This window comes from Corvus cornix, chromosome Z (assembly GCF_000738735.6).
Source record: "Corvus cornix cornix isolate S_Up_H32 chromosome Z, ASM73873v5, whole genome shotgun sequence".
NCBI classification, from domain to species: Eukaryota; Metazoa; Chordata; class Aves; order Passeriformes; family Corvidae; genus Corvus; species Corvus cornix.
The window spans coordinates 2,454,956-2,474,278 of NC_046357.1; the positions used below are offsets into that span (position 1 = coordinate 2,454,956).

The 19,323-nt window shown below is 38.1% G+C and overlaps 1 protein-coding gene across 6 annotated transcripts in view; it reads right to left on the bottom strand.

Moving 5' to 3' along the window:
- MAST4 (microtubule associated serine/threonine kinase family member 4) overlaps positions 1–19,323 on the bottom strand; it is a 286,598-nt gene that overhangs the window by 111,476 nt on the left and 155,799 nt on the right. The window contains exon 1 of one of the 6 annotated variants that reach the window (XM_010395358.4): positions 18,743–19,033. The exons of the other annotated variants lie outside the window; for them this stretch is intronic. Coding sequence (XP_010393660.1) covers positions 18,743–18,789 — 47 coding nt within the window. The 5' untranslated portion in view covers positions 18,790–19,033. Of the gene's footprint in view, positions 1–18,742; positions 19,034–19,323 lie in introns of those variants that run through there. 6 annotated transcript variants of the gene reach the window in all.

Below are 19,323 nucleotides of genomic sequence, written 5' to 3' on the forward strand. Positions count from 1 at the left end.
TGCACATAATATTCCAATACAAAAGTTATCTAATCTACCATCTTCATGCTGATAATTACATTAATAAACACTGGAATTTTTAAAAAAATATTAAAATATTGAAAGTCACTGCCCAAGGGCATTACAGAATGCTCAAGTCTCACCAGTTTTATAGGAAGATGGACATTGAATGCAGTTCACCAGCAGCAATACAGACAATAATAAGTTCCTTAGAGATACCAAGACTAGTAAAATCTTAAAAGCATAGACCTCATACTGAAAAAGATGAGTAAATTTGTGAACCAGGAAAGAAAAAATGTTGCCTTAAGGCACCTTCTCTGTTTTCATGGGCTAGGAAGATTATGAAATCGCATCTTTTAGCAACACAGAAATGCTTCTCATTTCACCAACATCTTGGAAGAACAATAAATTAGAACTGAGCTAACTCATCCCTTGAGAGGAGTTTGTTTTGTTGAGTCTTTTTAGTCAGACAATTATTATCCAATGAGTAACAAAGGAACCGGTGAAGCTGCTCATTCAATTGTTGCTATTTTCAAAGTGTCTTGGAATAGCTGGAAGTTTTACAACGGTTGAACTAAGCTGTCATAACACTCCTTTATAAGGACAAACAGGATATTGCTGCTGCCAGTACTGAGTTGAGGTATGGTAACTTACTTAGTGTCACATGAAACAGTCTGCCCAAAAAGTGTTTCAAGAGAGATTTCAAGTCCGGTCAATAACCATCTCAGCTGACAATACATCGAGACATTTGTAAAATATTCCACCTGTCTCCTAACAATGTTGTAATAGGTTCACTATTACAGCAGAAAAATTTATGCATTAGGGCAACATTAAAACTCACCTATAGATTTGAAAACGTAACTGCACATTAAACATTTCTAGTAGATCATACAGGATTATGTTTTTCATTTAACACAAGTAAATACTGCTATCAATGAGGTGGAAAGAAATATGATACCCTTTCTAACAAACAAGACATAAGAGGTAAGTAACCACAGGAACAAGCTAATTTATCATTGGATAAAGCAGCCTTATTTGAACAACATGCATTATAGTCTTGCTAGCCAAGAAGTCATATCAAAGGACAAAAACACCCCCCAGTCATAAAATACATACATATCGCAGAATCTGGAAGGCAGATTATCAGGCAAACAATTTAGGTACTATCATAGATAAATAGCTAAGTAAGAGCTTTTTATGTGATGTATAGATGAAAGAATAAATGTCCCTCAGTTCTACAAGCAGGAAAATCTCTCATGGGATCAAGGAGATGACACAACTGAGCACTGAGGACTAAAATGCAGCTACTCGTGGCATTTCCCAAAGGCTGCAAAAAAGTCATGAGGAGTTCAAGGAAAAAAAAATTATAATCTGAATTACATTGTGCAGCTTGAAAAAAACTCATTTATTTCACTTGGTCGAGTCTATCGGAGAACCTTGGACATTCAGTATGCGTTTCCCCAGCAGGAAGAGATTTTCATGAGGAAACAGAGTGTAAGAATAGCAAACTCCATCATGTCTTCCCCTCACACACAAAGTTAGGGGTTCCATCTGCAGGAGTCAGACAAAAAAACAGTTTTAAATTCTTTTCTCTTATCCATTTTAACACAGGGATTTTCCATCACTGTAAATTTTGTATGTCATATGCCTTTCTAACTAAAAAAATAATCACACTTCAAACAAGCACTAGAGGATGGGTAAAAAACCCCAAAGCTCTTGACAAAGTCTACAGCCTATTTTATAAAGGTTGTCAAACTAAAAGATCTCACTGGTATATTCAGTCCTTAAGATGTACTAATTAATTATTATTACCACATTTAATTACAATAATTGAAATCTTGCTCCCCCTAGTGGCAGACGTTGATGTGTATTACCTTCTAGCGGCTGCACAGGATTTCACTGTGGGATGTTCAGTGTAAAAATAAGTTGAAGAAATCACAGTACGGAAGAATATTTTGTGGGTGTACAATGTATGTCTGCCAAATGTCTAAATTTTCTTAGCTATGTTTATAAATACACATAAACACTAATACTTTAACAAGTTTTGAAGTAACGTGCAAAATACAAAAAAATCTCCCACTGCTCTAGTTTATTATAGCTCATCTAATATAAACACATTTAGGAAAAGCAATGGCCCCAGCACCTCCCCCCATTTCTGAAAGACTCTAAAATTATGCACAATATATTTGGAAGTTAAATACATTGTCTATCCATCTGCATCAGGCATCAGAATTCACATCAGGCAACACTATTTTTAATCTAGCATTTTGCTGTCTGTAGTGGAATGAGCCAACCATGCTAACAACTGTGCTGCCTATTTACTCTGGCCTAGAGATTAGCTTCTCCTTCTGAGCTAGTTTAGCAAACCAACTAATGAGAAAGTATGAAAGAACCATTTCCCATTTTTATCACTGAATTTTCATTTATCTTGGCAAGTAGAGCAGCATTACTACATTTCAGAAGTGCTGCTTTATGTGGTAAGCAAGTCCAGAGAGAGTCAGAAAACATCTAATAAAAATGTTGTAATTTTCCAGATACCATGATGCTTGGACCTTGACTTCATTACCACAAATGCCAGGGGGTGGGAAAAGGAATACCGTATTACAAAGTATTAGTATTACTCTATCCTCCTTTGTTTGTTCTTCAAGTACCTTTTTGCCAGCACTTAACAGCATCCTAAGAGGATCACATCTTTTTTCAAATCATTAATTAACCTTTTTTGTGACTGCAGTACCACTGATATAAATGTGAAGGTACCCGTTATCCAACAGATATCTAAAAAGCCATAATGAAGTTTTCCAGTTCTGGGCATTCATGTGAAACAATCATCACTTATTTCATTGCACTGGTTTAGACCACTGTACACACTTAGACGTCCTCCTGATGTCACACACGCAGCCATATTTTATCAAGCATCTTTTTAAATCAACAGCCATAACCTATGTGGCAAACAGCATTATTAAGGGTCAAGGCGCAATTCCTAAAAAATGTCTTAAGAAATTGTGGATACTATCATTCTTCTAAAATAATTACGTACTTAGATATTGCCATCCATTCCACATCACAGCTGCAGTCAACTAAACCGTATTTTTTGAGAAAAAAATATTTATTAATTCAATTGTAGAAAACATTTTTTTTAAGAGAAGCTTTTTATGGTTTCTACACTGCAAAGTTAGTAATTGTGTTTTTAACATTTTGTAATGGCATAAATCTGATAGTCTGTATAAAACAGACTTACAGCATACAATCTTTCTCTACTTTTTAAAGATGAAAATATTCATATCTGACTTTTCATTAAAGGAAACAGACTATATAAAATGGAGTTTGGAACACATATGTACAAAAAAAGACTGTTCAGCATTTTTAAGTTTATCTGAGTCTGTTTCATTTTAATAACTTTCTAATTATGGAAAACGGAGTCCAAAACCCACAATCCTCAAAAGGCAGTTAAGTGGAGCATTTTGTCCTGTCACCACAGCACTCTGGTTTGAAGAATCCCAAACAACATACTCGTCTGAGAGGAATGCTACCCCTCATACAGAGCCATTTTCTTTAGTTCAACTCTGCCCCAGAACATCCCAGTGCCATACTCATAGATTTGAGTAACAGACTTCACGGATTCTCTGTTTTTTGTCAAATGAACTAGGTAAAGAAATCAAGCTCAAGTTCTGTTTGATAGCTTTTAATCCTGATAGGTTTGGGAAAGATGTCATCATGATTTGTAACCTTCCTCATTCTTAAAATACTTTTTGGGGTACAGGGGAGGTTTAATGGAGGTCAGCACGGTGAAGGTCTCAAGTCTGTAAATCAAAGTCTAAACAGATCAAATCCTGTGATACAGAATTGAAAAGCACTTATTCATTATAAATGCTGTCTTCAGTGAGACAGAAAACTTCATAAGCTGTAATATTTACACACTGAATTTCCTAAATTAATTACCCAATCAGCACAAGTCTATAGTTACAGACCCATTATAGGTCTCTGTCAGAGCAAGGACATTACAGGCTCCTCCCCAGAACTGGCAAGTACTCTGTTTACTTCATGTATTTTAAACACACAATTTTCTTTAAAGTCATTACTTAAATGACAGTGAATAAAAATCAGGTGCCAAGAATTCAGAGCTTTGCCATATATATACACCCAAGTACTTGCATTTCCTGAGCTTTCCCTGCACTCATCTGGCTTCATGCTTCAGTTAATCCATGTGATGGATCTGTTGTCAGCAGAACGGTGTGAGATGGAGCACCCCATGCAGTGCAAGCTGGCAAATTGGAACTCAGGTACACAGGAAGTTTAAAGGGAAAACATTATCTTTAGAAAAATATTATGCAGATCGCCCATTAACGCTACCCTTGGTATTTCAAACAATGACCTGAGCACACAGCACTGCAAGTTGATAATATCCCTAAAACATTTTACAGGTCACCCTTAACGCTCTCCTCCTCAAAAGGCTAAATAATAAACAATCATAGGTGTGCTTCAGCACACACCCCCAGTTTAAATCTGAATTTCTGAACAACCATAATTACACTCAGCACATACTCTTATGTCTGTGTGGTTTACTAAACAGTTAACTATCAGACATGCAGATGATATGGCTGCCAAACAGACCACTGGAAGGAGTAGAATTAACTACATACAAAGAAGGTAACTTTACAGAAACAAAATTAAAAGCAAGCATTTACAATTGCAAGACTAGAAAAGATTATTTTAATTAGTTATGCTTATCAAAATATGACAGAAAATTCTCAAAATTAAGGACAAAATACTAAAAATTACCTCATGGCTAAGGTGCTTCAGGGTCTAAGACCTGATGTCATCTAGTTATTTAATCTGTTTGCACTTCAGGTCTCCACCTGTAAAGCAAAGGTATTTCTACTTCTTGGGAGGGCTGTGAAGATAATTACAGAAACACCTGCATCAAATGTTCAGATACTAAAAAAAAGGAGGGAAGAAAGAAGTAGACAGTAATAGGGAAATCTTCTTCGGGCTGACCACTCTACAGAATCATAGGTACTTAATGATTTATACAATTCCTACCTACCTATAAGCAAAGACCACAGAGGTATAAGTTGAAAGGGATTCAGATGAGTCAAGAAACAGTCTTAAATCTCTCTGATATGTACATCAGGGAGAATGACAGGAGTCAGGGAGGAAACCACGATAAGTCACAGAATTTCACCCTCCACTTCCTAAGACAGGCAAACACATTTTGGTTTCATTTTGTAGGACTGAGAGTCCACATCAGCTCTCTCTAACAAGCACCTGAATTGTCACCAAGACTGTCAAAACTTTTGAAGAAGCAGAGGATCAGCATAACCCACATTAGCTGTTCTAGGCCTCCAGCATCCTGAAAAACTCTTATCATAGTAGCAATGAGGTGACAACTGTTTAGCTTTCAAATAACAGTTCAAACCACTAAGTGTCCTAATTTCTCTGATACCAGACCACCTTATTATTCCATTCATGTAACTACAGAGTATAAAAGTTTATGGAAATATCAATATCCTGATACAAAAGAGATTTATAAGCATTTAGCACTGCAAATATACACCACCAATAAAAAACCCCCAAACCTATCTCAAAACCCCTTCACCATTCAATCAGCCTCTCCTTTGACCATCTCCAGTTACATCTGGACATGGCTTAACATGAATTTTAATATGCCTGAACTATGCAAATGTATATAGTTTGTTTCTTTTAAATCACCATACTCATTTATCTCAGTATTTTGCTTTTTCCTGGTAGATGGCTTGGTTCTTTTAAAAATTATGCAACAATGCAATTCTGCAAAATTAAGTAATAACCATGCTGAATGTTGACAACGGATTATCTCAGCCTATTCTCTATGCTGCTGTTCCTCAGCATCCACACTTGCACACTTCTACATACACACAAGAGGAGCAGATTTCATCAGTCCAGTGGCAGACTGCATCTGGAGAGCCTAAATGTTCTCTTGGCAAAGAAACAGCAGAATGAAGGTGAAGGTGAAAGGAAGAACATGCCAGGCTGCTCACAATGAAAGACTGGCTTCAGCTGATAAATACGTACAACAGCACTTGCCATGATCCCCTTCTCTCAGGTACTACATCAACTTTTGGAAGTATTTCTAGGTTTTATCAGCTGGGGAAGTTACACAGCATTATCAGCCTTCCCGAACTCAACAGCATGTGTTTCTATGTACTTGCCAACAAAACTACAGCAACCAGTCTATAACTTCTAAAACATGATGAAGGCAGTTTTTCAAAGCATTTTCTCTGCTGGAGTAGTGTGTAGGGAAGGCTGATGCACACAGCGCTGGTTTCTGTTCTCTATCTATTTTTATCAAGGTGCGATAAAATGATGCAGATGCAACATAATGCCGCAGCGTTGGCACTGAGCAAGGTTGAAAACTTCCATCTCAAGAATATAGCTGCAGAACTTTTTCTCTGGCAACTCACACAAGGACCAGCTGAAATTTGTCACTGCGCTGCAAAAAGGCTGCAGAATTTGTGATTTTGGGATAACATCAGTGGAATTACCATAGGAAATTCTTCCCCTGGAAGTGAACCACTGGCATCCCTATCAGACTAAACTTTCAAAGAAAAATATAGGACAACGGGCAGGTTAACCTAGCAGTTTCTCCATATCTGCAAGAACTATGTGATTGGCAACACATTACAGACAGTCACATCTTGGACAGTAAGTAGACCTTGAATTCAAGGTGTACTAAAAGCATTCTTATCAAACCAGATTAAGCCAATCATGAAGCCATACTACAAAAGTCTGAATTTACATGCAGGCTGAGGCCAGGTGAGGCTCAGCACACTTCAGTCATTACTAATAGATACGTCACCTGACAGGCAAAGCAAAGAGGTCAACAGAACAGTCCCACAGTGACTTATGATGGCTGCTAGCAGGTCACTTGCATGGACATGCAACTCAGTAGTATGACAGCATAGGAGGAGACCAGACTGTCCATTTTCCAGCACATTTCAAGACCCATCTTAAGAGTTATTTCTGTATATAAAATGTGGATCAATTGTTCAAATTTTAACCACCTCCTTGAATTGCAGTGATTTCCTAATACCATAGTGTGCAGCACTCAACTCACCAGGTCTCTGGGTGGCCCCAAATAGAACTCCCTGTCATCCTCCTTCCTTTCCCACAATTTCTGATTTAGGTGTGGTATATTTTTTGTAAGTATTAACAACTTAAGCTGTGAGGTTTTCTTAATTAAAAAATGTGGGGAAAAAAATCTACAGAGTAATGTCAGGTTTTGATTTCAAAATGGGGCTATACCAGGTCATTTTTCTTTAAGACTTGTATGGCGAAAACATTCATGAATTAGCCAATGAACACTTTACTAAGTAATCTGAGCAGCACATCAAATTATGGCAAAAGTAAGCATTATTATGAGGGAATATCTCAGTGGGAAATACTTCTAGAATATTTTAGTTCTGTTTTAGAAAGTATTAGAAAGTAGTAAAGCAGTTCAAGAAATCTCCATTCAGGTCATTCCTATGGCTGCATAGCCTTCAAAACTGTAAGAAAGACACTTTTTCAAACAGTATTTTGAATAAAAAATAATAACTGTCTTCAGATTCAGCATTCTCCTGTTACAGCACCACTCCACAATTACTGTAATTTTCAAATTCAAATTCATGTTGTATGTTGTTCATACTTCCTCAAAATGCTTTAAAGGCCTAACATACTAAATTTAAAATTTAACATTCAAGAGTAAACACCAAATACAACCTAAAAGGCCAGAAGATTTAATAAAACTAGCACACAAGTACTTCGGGATGATTTTTATGAGAGTTTAGGGAGAGAAGGATCAACAAACTGGCATTTAAAATTATTCAGATGAGCTCTGTGTCTGTAGCTTTCAGTCTACCACAAAAAATAACTGTCACAAGAACTTCTTTGATTTCTTAAGATGCACCTTAAACATGAACTAAAAAAAAAAAAAAATTAAAAAAAAAAAACAAACCACAAAAAAACCCCCAAAACAAACAAACAACAAAAAAACCAACACAGGATTAAAGCAAAGATCTCTGTTTCTGGTAAGCCTTCTAGAATTCTGTCATCTGTCCCTGTAAGTTAGAGGGAAGTTCCTGTTCTTGCTTTACTTGATCTAAAAAATATATACCTAAATCTTTCTGCAGAACAATATCTAATAGTACAAGCCACAAATTAAATTGAAAAGCTATGTGAATTAAGACAAAGTAATATAGAAGAATTCAGTTTGTCCAGGGAGCCTTTAAAAATGTACTTAAAGCCTAATCTTTATGATACGAGAAATCAAGTTTGATACTCCAGAAGCTTTACAAAACATTATCTTAGCAATACAGCCTTAGCCTCTCTGATTTTGGATCAGTGTGGGGCAAGTAAAACCACACCTTCTTTAGCACCAGCCCAAAAAAACCACATGGAATCAGAAATTCGCATCCCTATATCCCCTCTTGGATGAAAACCTGTAGTGAAGATCCTCCAGGGACCCCATGCTCACGGATGACAGCTGTGCAGCTCCTGCAGTTCTCAGCTGGACCCATCTACCATGGTGCAATGCCATTAAGACACTAACAGGCTTATGCACATGTACCAGACTAGCACTCAGCAAAATACTGATGACTCACAAGCAAAAATCTCCTCTGCTATGACTCTAAAGAGCTCAGAAAACAGAATACTTTATTTAGAGTATTTCAAAAGCTGAAGCTAGAATAGCACACTTGAGTGCAAAAGAGATCACGCGCTGAGTAAGGGGCTGCTTTTACTTAACCAATCCTCAAAACTCACTTCTACATCACAAAAAAAATTACACATGCAAGGAAATTGTTTCTCATTTCCCATTTTCAAGTTCCAATGGAAACAGCTCTCCCTTTGACCTGTCACAGTCTTAATATGGGAGAGTACAGGAAATAGCTGAGAAAGTGTTTTGTAAGGTTAAATAAGTAGTCCCAAAAAGAGTTAAGAGAACAGCAAGGATGTAAAAGTAACTTCAGAGGAGACAAACTACTTTTGGAGGACAAAGCCAAAGATTAATCTATTTCACCTGGAGGAACTCGTGCTTCATGGCTGACATTCATGAATACTAATCAGATTACCCTGAGAGATGAAACAGCAGGTTTTCCTCATTTTAAAGAAAAATTTGAGAAAGAAATGGAGCCAGGTGATTCTTTACCTCATCCACATCAGCCCTTCCCAAGACCTTCCCCTTTCAGGACAACAAATCAACAGCTTCATCTTTCAGCATAACCTTAAGGTCAGTGTACTTTGTACTGGTATCAGAAAACAAAAGTGTAAATAAATTTTAAAGAAAAATGTCTGCTTGAGAATGCCTGGGTATGGCAGCTATGTCACTGAGGAAAGGAGGGAAAGGAGGCATCCTCTGACGTGTCCTCCTCACGTGTTTCTTACAAAACCTTATGAATCCAAGAAGTAGCAGCTCCATAGGAAAATTACATAGAAGTAAAACTACTCTGAGACCAGAAAAGTCCAAATTCAATAGCTATCTCCTCTATGACAATTTTGCTCTACCTTGAGAGAACCATGTCATGATGTCCTGCACAAGTCCCTCCTCATCAGGGAGTGAATACTAGCACTTTTTTTCTGCAGTATTCCCTGTCTACCTAGACTGTATACTTGCACCAGATTTAATCATTAACCAGTGTGTTTAACAGCTGTCACCTTGGCTGTTGCTCAGGTCTGAGTGGGCAGCTAGTGCTGCCAAGTACACACTGCCACTGCATCCCCCATGCTGAAAAATGCTCCCCCACTCCCTCCTCGCTCCTAAGACTGGCCTGCTCTCACTCCCGGTGGAGATTCAGCTTGGTGCAGCCACACAATCACAGGAGCTAACAGAGAAGAGGGCAGGAACATGGTTGTGGCAACAGGGTCAAGGAGAGTACTTGCAGGGCCTTTGGTCACTGGTCTGCGAGTCGTCGGTGTGCAAGTCCCTGAGGCAGTTCTGCCCCAACAGCTTCACAGCCACCCCAAGTGCCCCAGCCCAGCCAGCCTGCACAGGCAGCAGAACACACCAACACTGTCCACGCCACTTTCCTCACAGGAATATTGCTAAGTTTAAAAACAAACTATTGCCTTCAGTAATAAACCGAACAGTGAACAGTTCCTACTGTCCATTACATCTTTCACATGGGTGTATATTCCCCACATGCCCACACAGCATCATACAGAGCTAGAAGACATTTAAAAGCTCTTTAAACAAGCTGACTTTCAAAACAACAATAAAAAAGTCACTAGAAACTTTACTGTTCATTTTTCTACAGAAGCCATCCATTTCATTCATGGTTTCATAATACAGACCAATAGAGTTGTTAGAAAGCAGCTACTTTAAGCTTTTTGTCTTTATGTGATTCTGGGATGCAGAATGTCATGGGGAAAAAAAGGGGATGCAGACAGAGAAAGTGGACAAATAGGAGCACACTGACTAGATTTTTATCTCTGTATTCAACAATTTGGTATATGAATTTAGACAGTTTAAATAAAGTTTCATATAAAATTAAATATTTGAATTTTTTATTTGTGTAAAATTATATTTAAAAGTCTCACTCTCCCTTTGTTTGGTAATGATTACTCATTCATATTATAGATTTGGTTTACATTTAAAGAAAATGCAAGTGTCAACATTTTTTGACAATTTCCAGATATAAAAACTTAATACTAAATACCAACAAGTGGCTAAGCTATCTGTGACACTGACATTTGCTTTTCTTACAATTCAGTGCCATAAGATGAGGTTTAATCCATGCCAGTTATACTTCTAATTGCTGCTCTTAGTAACACATACGTAATCATTTGACAACATGACCCCATGTAAAATGCAGTGTTTACAGTGGCATCCTCACAAACTTCCAAAAGAGCAGATTACATTACTGAAAGGTAGAGATAATAATCCTCATTTGCCTTCCTGCCAACTCAGCTGTAGATACGGTGAGGTGAACTGGATTTTCCTCCTGAAATTTTTCCTGAAATAGTTGATAAAAAAATTTAACCGTTAAAAAAAAAAAGTATATGGGCTTTTTTTGCTTGCCACTTTCATTTTCCAAGCTTCAGAATGAATCCTGTCAACCCATTCATCAGTCTTAGCCAGGTAGTAACATTTGTGTCTGTACAGTGCCTGACACGTGTGCAATCCTCACGCTCCTGAGTAAAGCCTTTCTGGAAAATTCACTACAATCTTTTCTTTTTTTGTAGAAACTAAGAGCTTTCTATCAACTGGCTTAGAGATTTTTTTTCCCCCAGCCTAGTATCAGTGACATCAGTAAAGCAAAAGGTTGAGTAAAAAGATTTTTTTGTTGACAACCACCATTCTCTACTCTTCAAGTTCAAATGCATGCTGTTCTATATATTTTTAATTAACCATTTCCATTTTCCTTATTGCTCTTATTAGAAGCTACTACAACTTCTAGCACTTCGTGTTTCCTCCTAGTCTTTTTCAAATACTTTCCCCACCCCACTCCCCATTACTGTGACAAAGGACTCCAAATTATCCACAGCAAAGAAAAACACTAAAATTATATTAGAAGCATGAGGATCTTAAATATCTCAGTAGCTGTGCTCAGTTATTTACATTATCTCCATCTTCTCCCTTTCCCTGCAAATCTGCTGGTTATAATTATTAGTACAAAAATTGCACGTACTTTTTCCCCCAACAGCAGTTTGAAGTGTTCAGGTGACTCAAAGAGAAGATAAAAATATATCCTCCTGAGATTTGAAATACCTCTTCATCCCCCACCCTCTCTCAGAAGTAAAGTATGGATAGCTTCACACTGTACCAGCAGGCAGGTATTTCCATTCACAGGATGTTACTGTTTATTTTGAAAAGATCTTCATTATCTAGCTGGCAAAAGGTTCCCTTTAGACTACTACTGTATGTGACAACTGCTATAAGCAGAGCTTCAACAGGAACAACCGCCTAAGGAGCAGCTGTGCAAGTCAAAGGCCATGAGGGAGATGAGCCAGCATGTTAGAGAGAAAGAGAGAAATACCACAGGAAAACCCTATCCATTCATTCTGGTAAGGTTCCCATGCTAACATTTCTGAATATAAGCAAAAATAGTGCCACTGAAGTAATTCCTCTCCTCCCACATATGGGAGTACTCTGAGCTAATGGAACAGGAAGTGCTAATTATTTATATATCCTACAAACCAACACATTTCTTCTTTCCACTAAGCTAGGTCAAGCTTGAACAGTAACTAATAACTAAAACATTTGATGTTCAATACACCAGCAGTCCTCTACAGCTATAGATACATACAGCATTCCATTTCAGATTTAATCAAACATTAAACATTTCCATTCCAGGGAAAAAGTAACCATTCTGGCAGAGCCTTACATAAATTTCAGGACAAAAGAACCTAAGAGAAATCCCTATGAACTTTGACGTTTTTCAGCCATATCACAGGATGAGGCTTCACATTAGGCAGTATCAATAATTTCCACTCTATTTCTCCAAAAAGCATCTGAAAATTCTGCTCCCAACATCCTCCATCATAGGATGAAAAGTTCAAACTTGGCACGGCTGGAGTCTCTACACCCCAGAGGGGTAAACAAGGTCTGAGCTCTAAAAGCACTGAGGGCTATGTCTATAGCACAGTTTGCACAGCAGCACATCCATGCATCTGCAGAAGCTGTTCAGCAGGTCATCCAGGTCATACAAAATATAAAATTTGTATACTGCTTTTTGATTCCACAAAACTGAAATTTTGAAAAAGAGCACTTTCTTAACCACAAAGGGAAGTGATTTGTTCTGGCTGTATAAAATAAAGACTCAAATAGAAAATGCTAATTTTACCAAGCATTCTATACCAGCAAAATAAACTCCACAGAATATACTCATTTTGCTGATAATTTATTAAACAAACACCATGAAAGTGTTTTCACTGAGGAAAAAAGTGTGTCTATTGAAATCATATTGAAAATTGCACAAATAAAGAATTCTCATACCATCTCTTCCCTAATAAAACAAAATATATAAAAAACTACAATATTTCTTCAGAAACACATAGCAAAACTTTAAGTTACTGCTCCATTTTTCAGTGTCAAGTAAAGCCTTGATAGAAGGGCTCTCACCTATTAATTTGGTTTTAACTTTAAAGTACACTGAAGCAGATTACCACATCCAAGCAATTCTCTCCTCTGCCACACCATGTTCAAGAGGTGGCACCAAAAAAGCACAAATCTATTTTATTATGTCACTTATCAACATGGTAGTTCTTAATTCTCACAGTAACAAGTGAGACCTCTGACCAAAATTAGAAGTGGTTTGATTTTCTTTTTTTTTAATCCATGAAGCATTGATAATTTATTAGTAACTCATCTTAAAAACTACTTTCCCTATGGAGCAGAATCTCAGTGACTGACACCTATGAGATCCCTGACAAGGAATTTAACTTTCTGCATAAAAAAGAAAATAAGGAAGAAAAAAAAGTCTTTCTGTATCAGAAATATCCATCAATTACTATTTATTAAAATTTTACATAAAAGGAAGGATTACAAAGTATTTTTTATCACTTAATGATTTTCTGATCTCGTGAAGGTAACAACCTTTCTGACAAGTACCAAAAAAAACTTATGAAAAAACTTGGGAGAAGAAAGAAGTGGGTGAAAAGGATGTTTTATGTAGCTGTAAGGGCTTATCTAGAACATTACTGAAATAGAAGTATAGCTTAAAATCCTCCTAGTCCTGAGGACAAAACAGTCCTACCAATCTTCTGAATCACTCAACTCACTAAGCACACTATTAACCCTCAGTTAAGCAAAAAATAACGACGTGTTTCATGAATCACCCTCACTTCTGAACTCACCTTAAACTTCTCACACAACAGAATGCAATCTGAGGTATGATCACAGGAAGCAAACTATAAAATTTCAGATACACTCCTAAGCAGTCAAAGCAACACAGAATTACACATCAATATCTCAAGTCTCTGTACTAGGTCTCAAAATATGGACTATCCTGGGTTCTTTTCCATAAAATACTTACCTTCAGAACAGCAGCTGGTCAAGTAAAATGTATTTTGGATTGCAGAGACATACTTAATTTTTTTTTTCAATTTTCCTTTTGCAATATGTTTTGATCATTAGGTTTTGGATGCAGAAGAAAACATCAACAATGGAAGTTTACTTGCTTACCTCCAAAAATGAAAAGCGAACAGAGGACTGCATGGACTGCAGGGGCTTGTTGGGGTTGGGCTCAGGCTCCTTGGGGTGAGACTGCAAGTTAAAATAATGTCATCTCTAGTGAACAGAAGGTTTAGCAAGAATCGCATGTTTTAGTGTAGGAATTATGAAAGAAGTTTTGGTTAGAACCAAAACATGACCATCCTCCTGAATGAAGTGATTGACAGTAGCCACACAGGTTTTGACTTAAGATGAAATTGATATAAATAAAAATAAATATGAGAACTGGTGTTGATGTATATGCTTGACTACATTAGACCTCCTCCAGGAACAATACTTGTGTACAAAGTCCCAAGAGTGGTGAAAAATGGTAACTTGTTTTAGACATGTAACCAAACAGAATATGTAACTGGGGTGCTTTTTTCCTCTTAAAAAATCTGGGGGGGGAGAGGGGTTTAAGTTTTGTATATGCAAATAAGATTTATTAAAACAAAAGGAAAACTAAAATGGATGATAAACTTCATCAGCAATATGAAAATTTTAATAAAAAATTTCCGGTCTGAGAGCCTAAAATTCGCACACTTACTAAAAATTACAAGCGCTCCAGTTAGCAGCAATTTCATTATGAAATGTTTCCTCACAAATGCCAAGTTCTTCTTCTACGTAATCAAATATGGATATAAACGATTCATCCATAAAACCCTTACTTGAGCATTTGACTTCAAAGGTGTCTTCAAGAAGTTGCCTCAAGTGCATCTCCACTCAAAAGGTTTCTCAATAAAACAGCTGGCCACTGCCAGACTTCAGAGATGCTATTTTAAAATATACTCATGCTATCATATGCACATTTCCCCATAAAACTCGCACAAAAGCTTCTTTTAAAAAGCATGCTTATAGCATACCTCTCACTGCAATTTCCTTAGCTACCTGTCAAAAACAAAAAATACCCTGTGCAGACTGAGCACGGCAGAAGCTTGTGGGGAACTTTTTTCAGCTCATCTTCATAAAGATTTGTTCTGCTTTGTACCAGACCCTTGCAGCCAGCCAATGCTAGCACTCCTGTCTTGTGGAGATGCAGATGGCCAATATGCTAAGCACAGCTAGGTCCAGTTCATATTTTCAACTGCGTAACACTGCCAAATTTTAATACATTGCCTTCAAAATCTTTCAAGGTGGGTACCAGATTCAGGTTTTTTCCGAACATTTCAGCAGGAGAGCACTACTGCTTCTAGAAGAGATTAGGAATACAGTTTTGGGATTGCACATTTTCGCAACTTTTCCTTTTTGAGATGCCTTGGAGAGGGCACAAAGTTTGGCAGGGAACATGCACACTGAGACAAGGATGCGCCTGCTGGTAATTTCTGACAAGGCTACTGCGTACGGGTGAATTCCTCTGGCTGCTGGCTGTGCCTTCATGATCTCTGAATTAGGCACACAGAAGAGCACCACCAGTAGCTGAGAACACACTAGTTTGTTTTCAGCTGCAGACTACCTGTGCTAGCACGCCTGTACCTTTAAGCTGAAAAGATCCATTAAGAGCCAATGGCTCAATATATCACTCTGAAAATGGCTAAACTGAACCCAGGTTAATACCAGTCAGCCCATGCAGGCCTGCAAAAAAAGGTGTGGACGAACAGATTTCTGCTGTTCCACTGAGGCAATCTGTACTACACTGCACTAACCTGCCACAACATGCACTGGAAGGATCACTGTTTCTGTACGATCGGTAAAGTACAGACTTACAAAAAGTGTTTTTGTACTTCTACGCTTTATCTGCACTATCTTTCCATCTCCACTGCCGGTTGGTCTGGTGCAGCAGAGCTGGTAGTTTGTCCCCAGTTGTCCCCCTTTTGTCCATGTGTCAGTTTGGCCCTCACTGACTGTAGGCTGGGAAACGATCCTGTGCTGCACCGTCAGTGTTTGCACTGCTGTTCCAGGGAGCACTGCAAGGTAAGATGTGGACAGAGGCAGGTGATGCAGACCACCGCCAGCTTCCATCAGGACCAGAAGCAAGGGGAAGCTGGAACTGATCCAAAGATAGTCCAGGTGGAGGAAGAAGAGAACTGGCACCAGCTAGCCAAAAGCCATGGGCTGCAGCAAAGAGAGAGCAAGGGGACTGCTACCAAGTAACAACTGGGGACAAGAAATCTCCTAAAGCCAGAATAGTTAAAAGTAGATGAAGAAAGCAACTCTGGAATTGAGTAAGAAGAATATATTAACTTCAAACCCCATACTGAGATCCCTAATTCACTCTGCTGTGAACAAACCCTACAGATACCCGATGGGAAAGGACATCGCCCTTCCTCTAGTGGATGACTCACAAACAGCAAGTGGAAGTCTTGCACTGGCTAGTAGCTACTCATATTCTTCCTCATTTTCACTACTGTAACACATCAGAGTCTCAGTAATAGCACAGACTCTGAGGGCATCCAGTATCAGATGTGCTAGTACTACGGATCTAAAAATTCCTACCAAGCGATGATACTGGTGTGTCAATTCAGTTCTTCTACAGAACTTGCTCTTCAGCTTTGCTTTTTTAAGACCTACAAAAACCTGTTAAAACAAATTATCACAGTGCATGACAGGCAGCCTTACTTCTTACACTTACTAAATTTGGAATGCTTTATTTTGGATTTAATATTCTTTCAAACAGCTTTTTGCAAGTAATGAATATAAAGTAGACAGACTGTACTTGTTTCTCAGGGAGACAACATAATTCTAGTCCCAACATTTAAACTTTACTGAAAGAAAATTCATGAGACTCAGGGTGCAAGGAACAAATTGGATTTTTTTCCCCCCAGATACGCTCTTCTTTAAATGTTTGCAATTAACAATTTGGGAGACATGACTTAAGTCTGCATTGACTCAACTCTGGCAAATCATGAGAGAATGACTCTATGGAAATCATTATGTGCCAGCAACCAAAGTATGATATTTTCTTTTCTCTACAAGTAAATCAAGTTCAAAAAGTAGCAAGGGTGATGGCAAAAGAAATTCTAATATATGGAAAAAGTAAATATATCCAGACAACATTTCAGCAAAACAATGATCAATATTAAATTTAAAATGTAACTATTAATTTTGTAAGTTTTAAATATTTTAAAAATATGGCAAAGCAAGTGTAATTATGTTGGGTTAGTGTGAAAAAGGAGGAAGAAGTAAACAATTACCTCATATTACAAAAGCACACACACACGTTAAAAAAACATGAATCCTTTTTCGTCCTTTGCAGCTAGTGATGTTATTCTCACATGATGATTACATAATTCAGTGAAGATTGATTTTAAAATATTTAAATTGCCACATCTCAAAAAAAGTATAATTATCAATTATTCATGGAAACCATTTTAATGAGATCTCTGATAAGACCCCTCCTCCAAAACTCATGAGAAATTAGCAATGCTGTTTTTTTCAGAAAAATATCTAGAGGTTAGCCTGCCCACAGCTAACACACACTGCTCTTACCAGAGGATGCCTGACTGAAATGCAGAATTTCTGAGACATTTCACAAATGTAGTTCTGGGGAACCAGTATGACATCTACATTTGTTCCTTGGAATAAAGTGCTCTGTCACCTTCATTTGATTATTAGAATAAATTATTTGCTACGCTGCACACTTACCTACAGCCCTGTCTTTAACACATGGCAAATGCTGAGGTAATACCTTTCAGAGCTAAATAACTTTACCGCATGCATCTGCAGCATTCAGGGTTTTGTTGGATTTTTTTTTTAATCCAGCAAGAATGGGGCAGTCCCAGGGAATACTAAAGGATCTGACGTAACTGTATCAATTTACCTAGGTAAAATTAGCAAGTTCCCATGGTGGCTGTAACATGCATACATACATACCTGACATGTTAGTGTAGACTACAGGTAGGTATGTATGTATGTATGTATAGAAATAAAAACTTGGCTTTGATTAACATATCTTGGATAAACATATGCTGGCATTTATGAAGAAAAGCCTATACTTACTATCACTATACATCAAAATTACACGTTTTCATTTAGCTACTCTCTAAATAGCTGAAAGCACACAAATTAGTTAATCAGTTTTAAGCAAGTACAAGTAAACACATTGCTAAATTAGGTAAACATACTTACTGCAGAAACTATCAGGAATCCTCCAGAATGTCAATACAGGTCATTAGTGCAGTTACGTATGTAAAATACGCCTTGCTCCTGATGAATTTTCACAAACAGCATTTTTATAATGCTTCAATTTCTTGCAGTGCTCTCTATTATTCAGCACAGAAAGAGGCCTTTCTAAAAGGCAGCACCAGGATAAACAAAAAGCAACAGAGAGCTGAAGAGAAAGACAGACACCATGGCCTACTGACAGATTCTTCCCCTACAAACTGACAGGATGCTTCATGCACTGAGATTCAGTAACTTTAAATATGCAGAAAGGCTTTTTTTCCAAACACACTGCAATATCCTGGCTCCAGGCTCACACATTTGCTGAAACCAACTGCAATGCATTGAAAACATGTTCCTTCAACCTGGAGCTGCAGTGCTCCCAGGCTGTCAGCACAAACGTATGTTAAAAGCTCCTGACTGCACAAAAGCCAGCATCATGCAGAAACCATTAAGATATTAAAGACAGACAATACTTACTCCAAGGTCAGCCCTGGAATTTGTAGCCTCTCCCGCTGGGCTTTCATTGCTGTTATGTGTTACCACACTCTATTGAAATCATGACACACATTCACGGGCAGCATTCTGGCGATGACAGAGAGCCAAATGAACCACTATAAAGGAATGGACTAAGGATCCCTTGGGAGAGGGGGGGGAGGACCGCAAGCTGGGGTCCTTCCACCTCGAGCTGTCACGAAGAGCTGCAGGCTGCCTCTCTCAGGTTAGTGGCAGCACACGCCGCACCGCTTTAGTGGAGCGAACGGCACCTTCAGTTGTGCACATCAAGTAATTCATCCCCGGAATTCCGCAGCAGCAACCACTGCGCCGGCACACGCACACACACACACAGACACACACACGCTGCACCTCAGAGGATGGAGTGGTCCCCCTGGCTACGCCAGCCCACCGCGCAAAACAGACGCGATGCTTAACACAGTTTCTCTCGGCAAATGTCCAACATCCGCCACCCCCTCCGATAGTGCCAAATAGGATTGAGCCATCTTCTTTAAGTCACATTATCCCTTTCCGTGGTAAACAGTTTCTGCAGTAATAGAACAGCA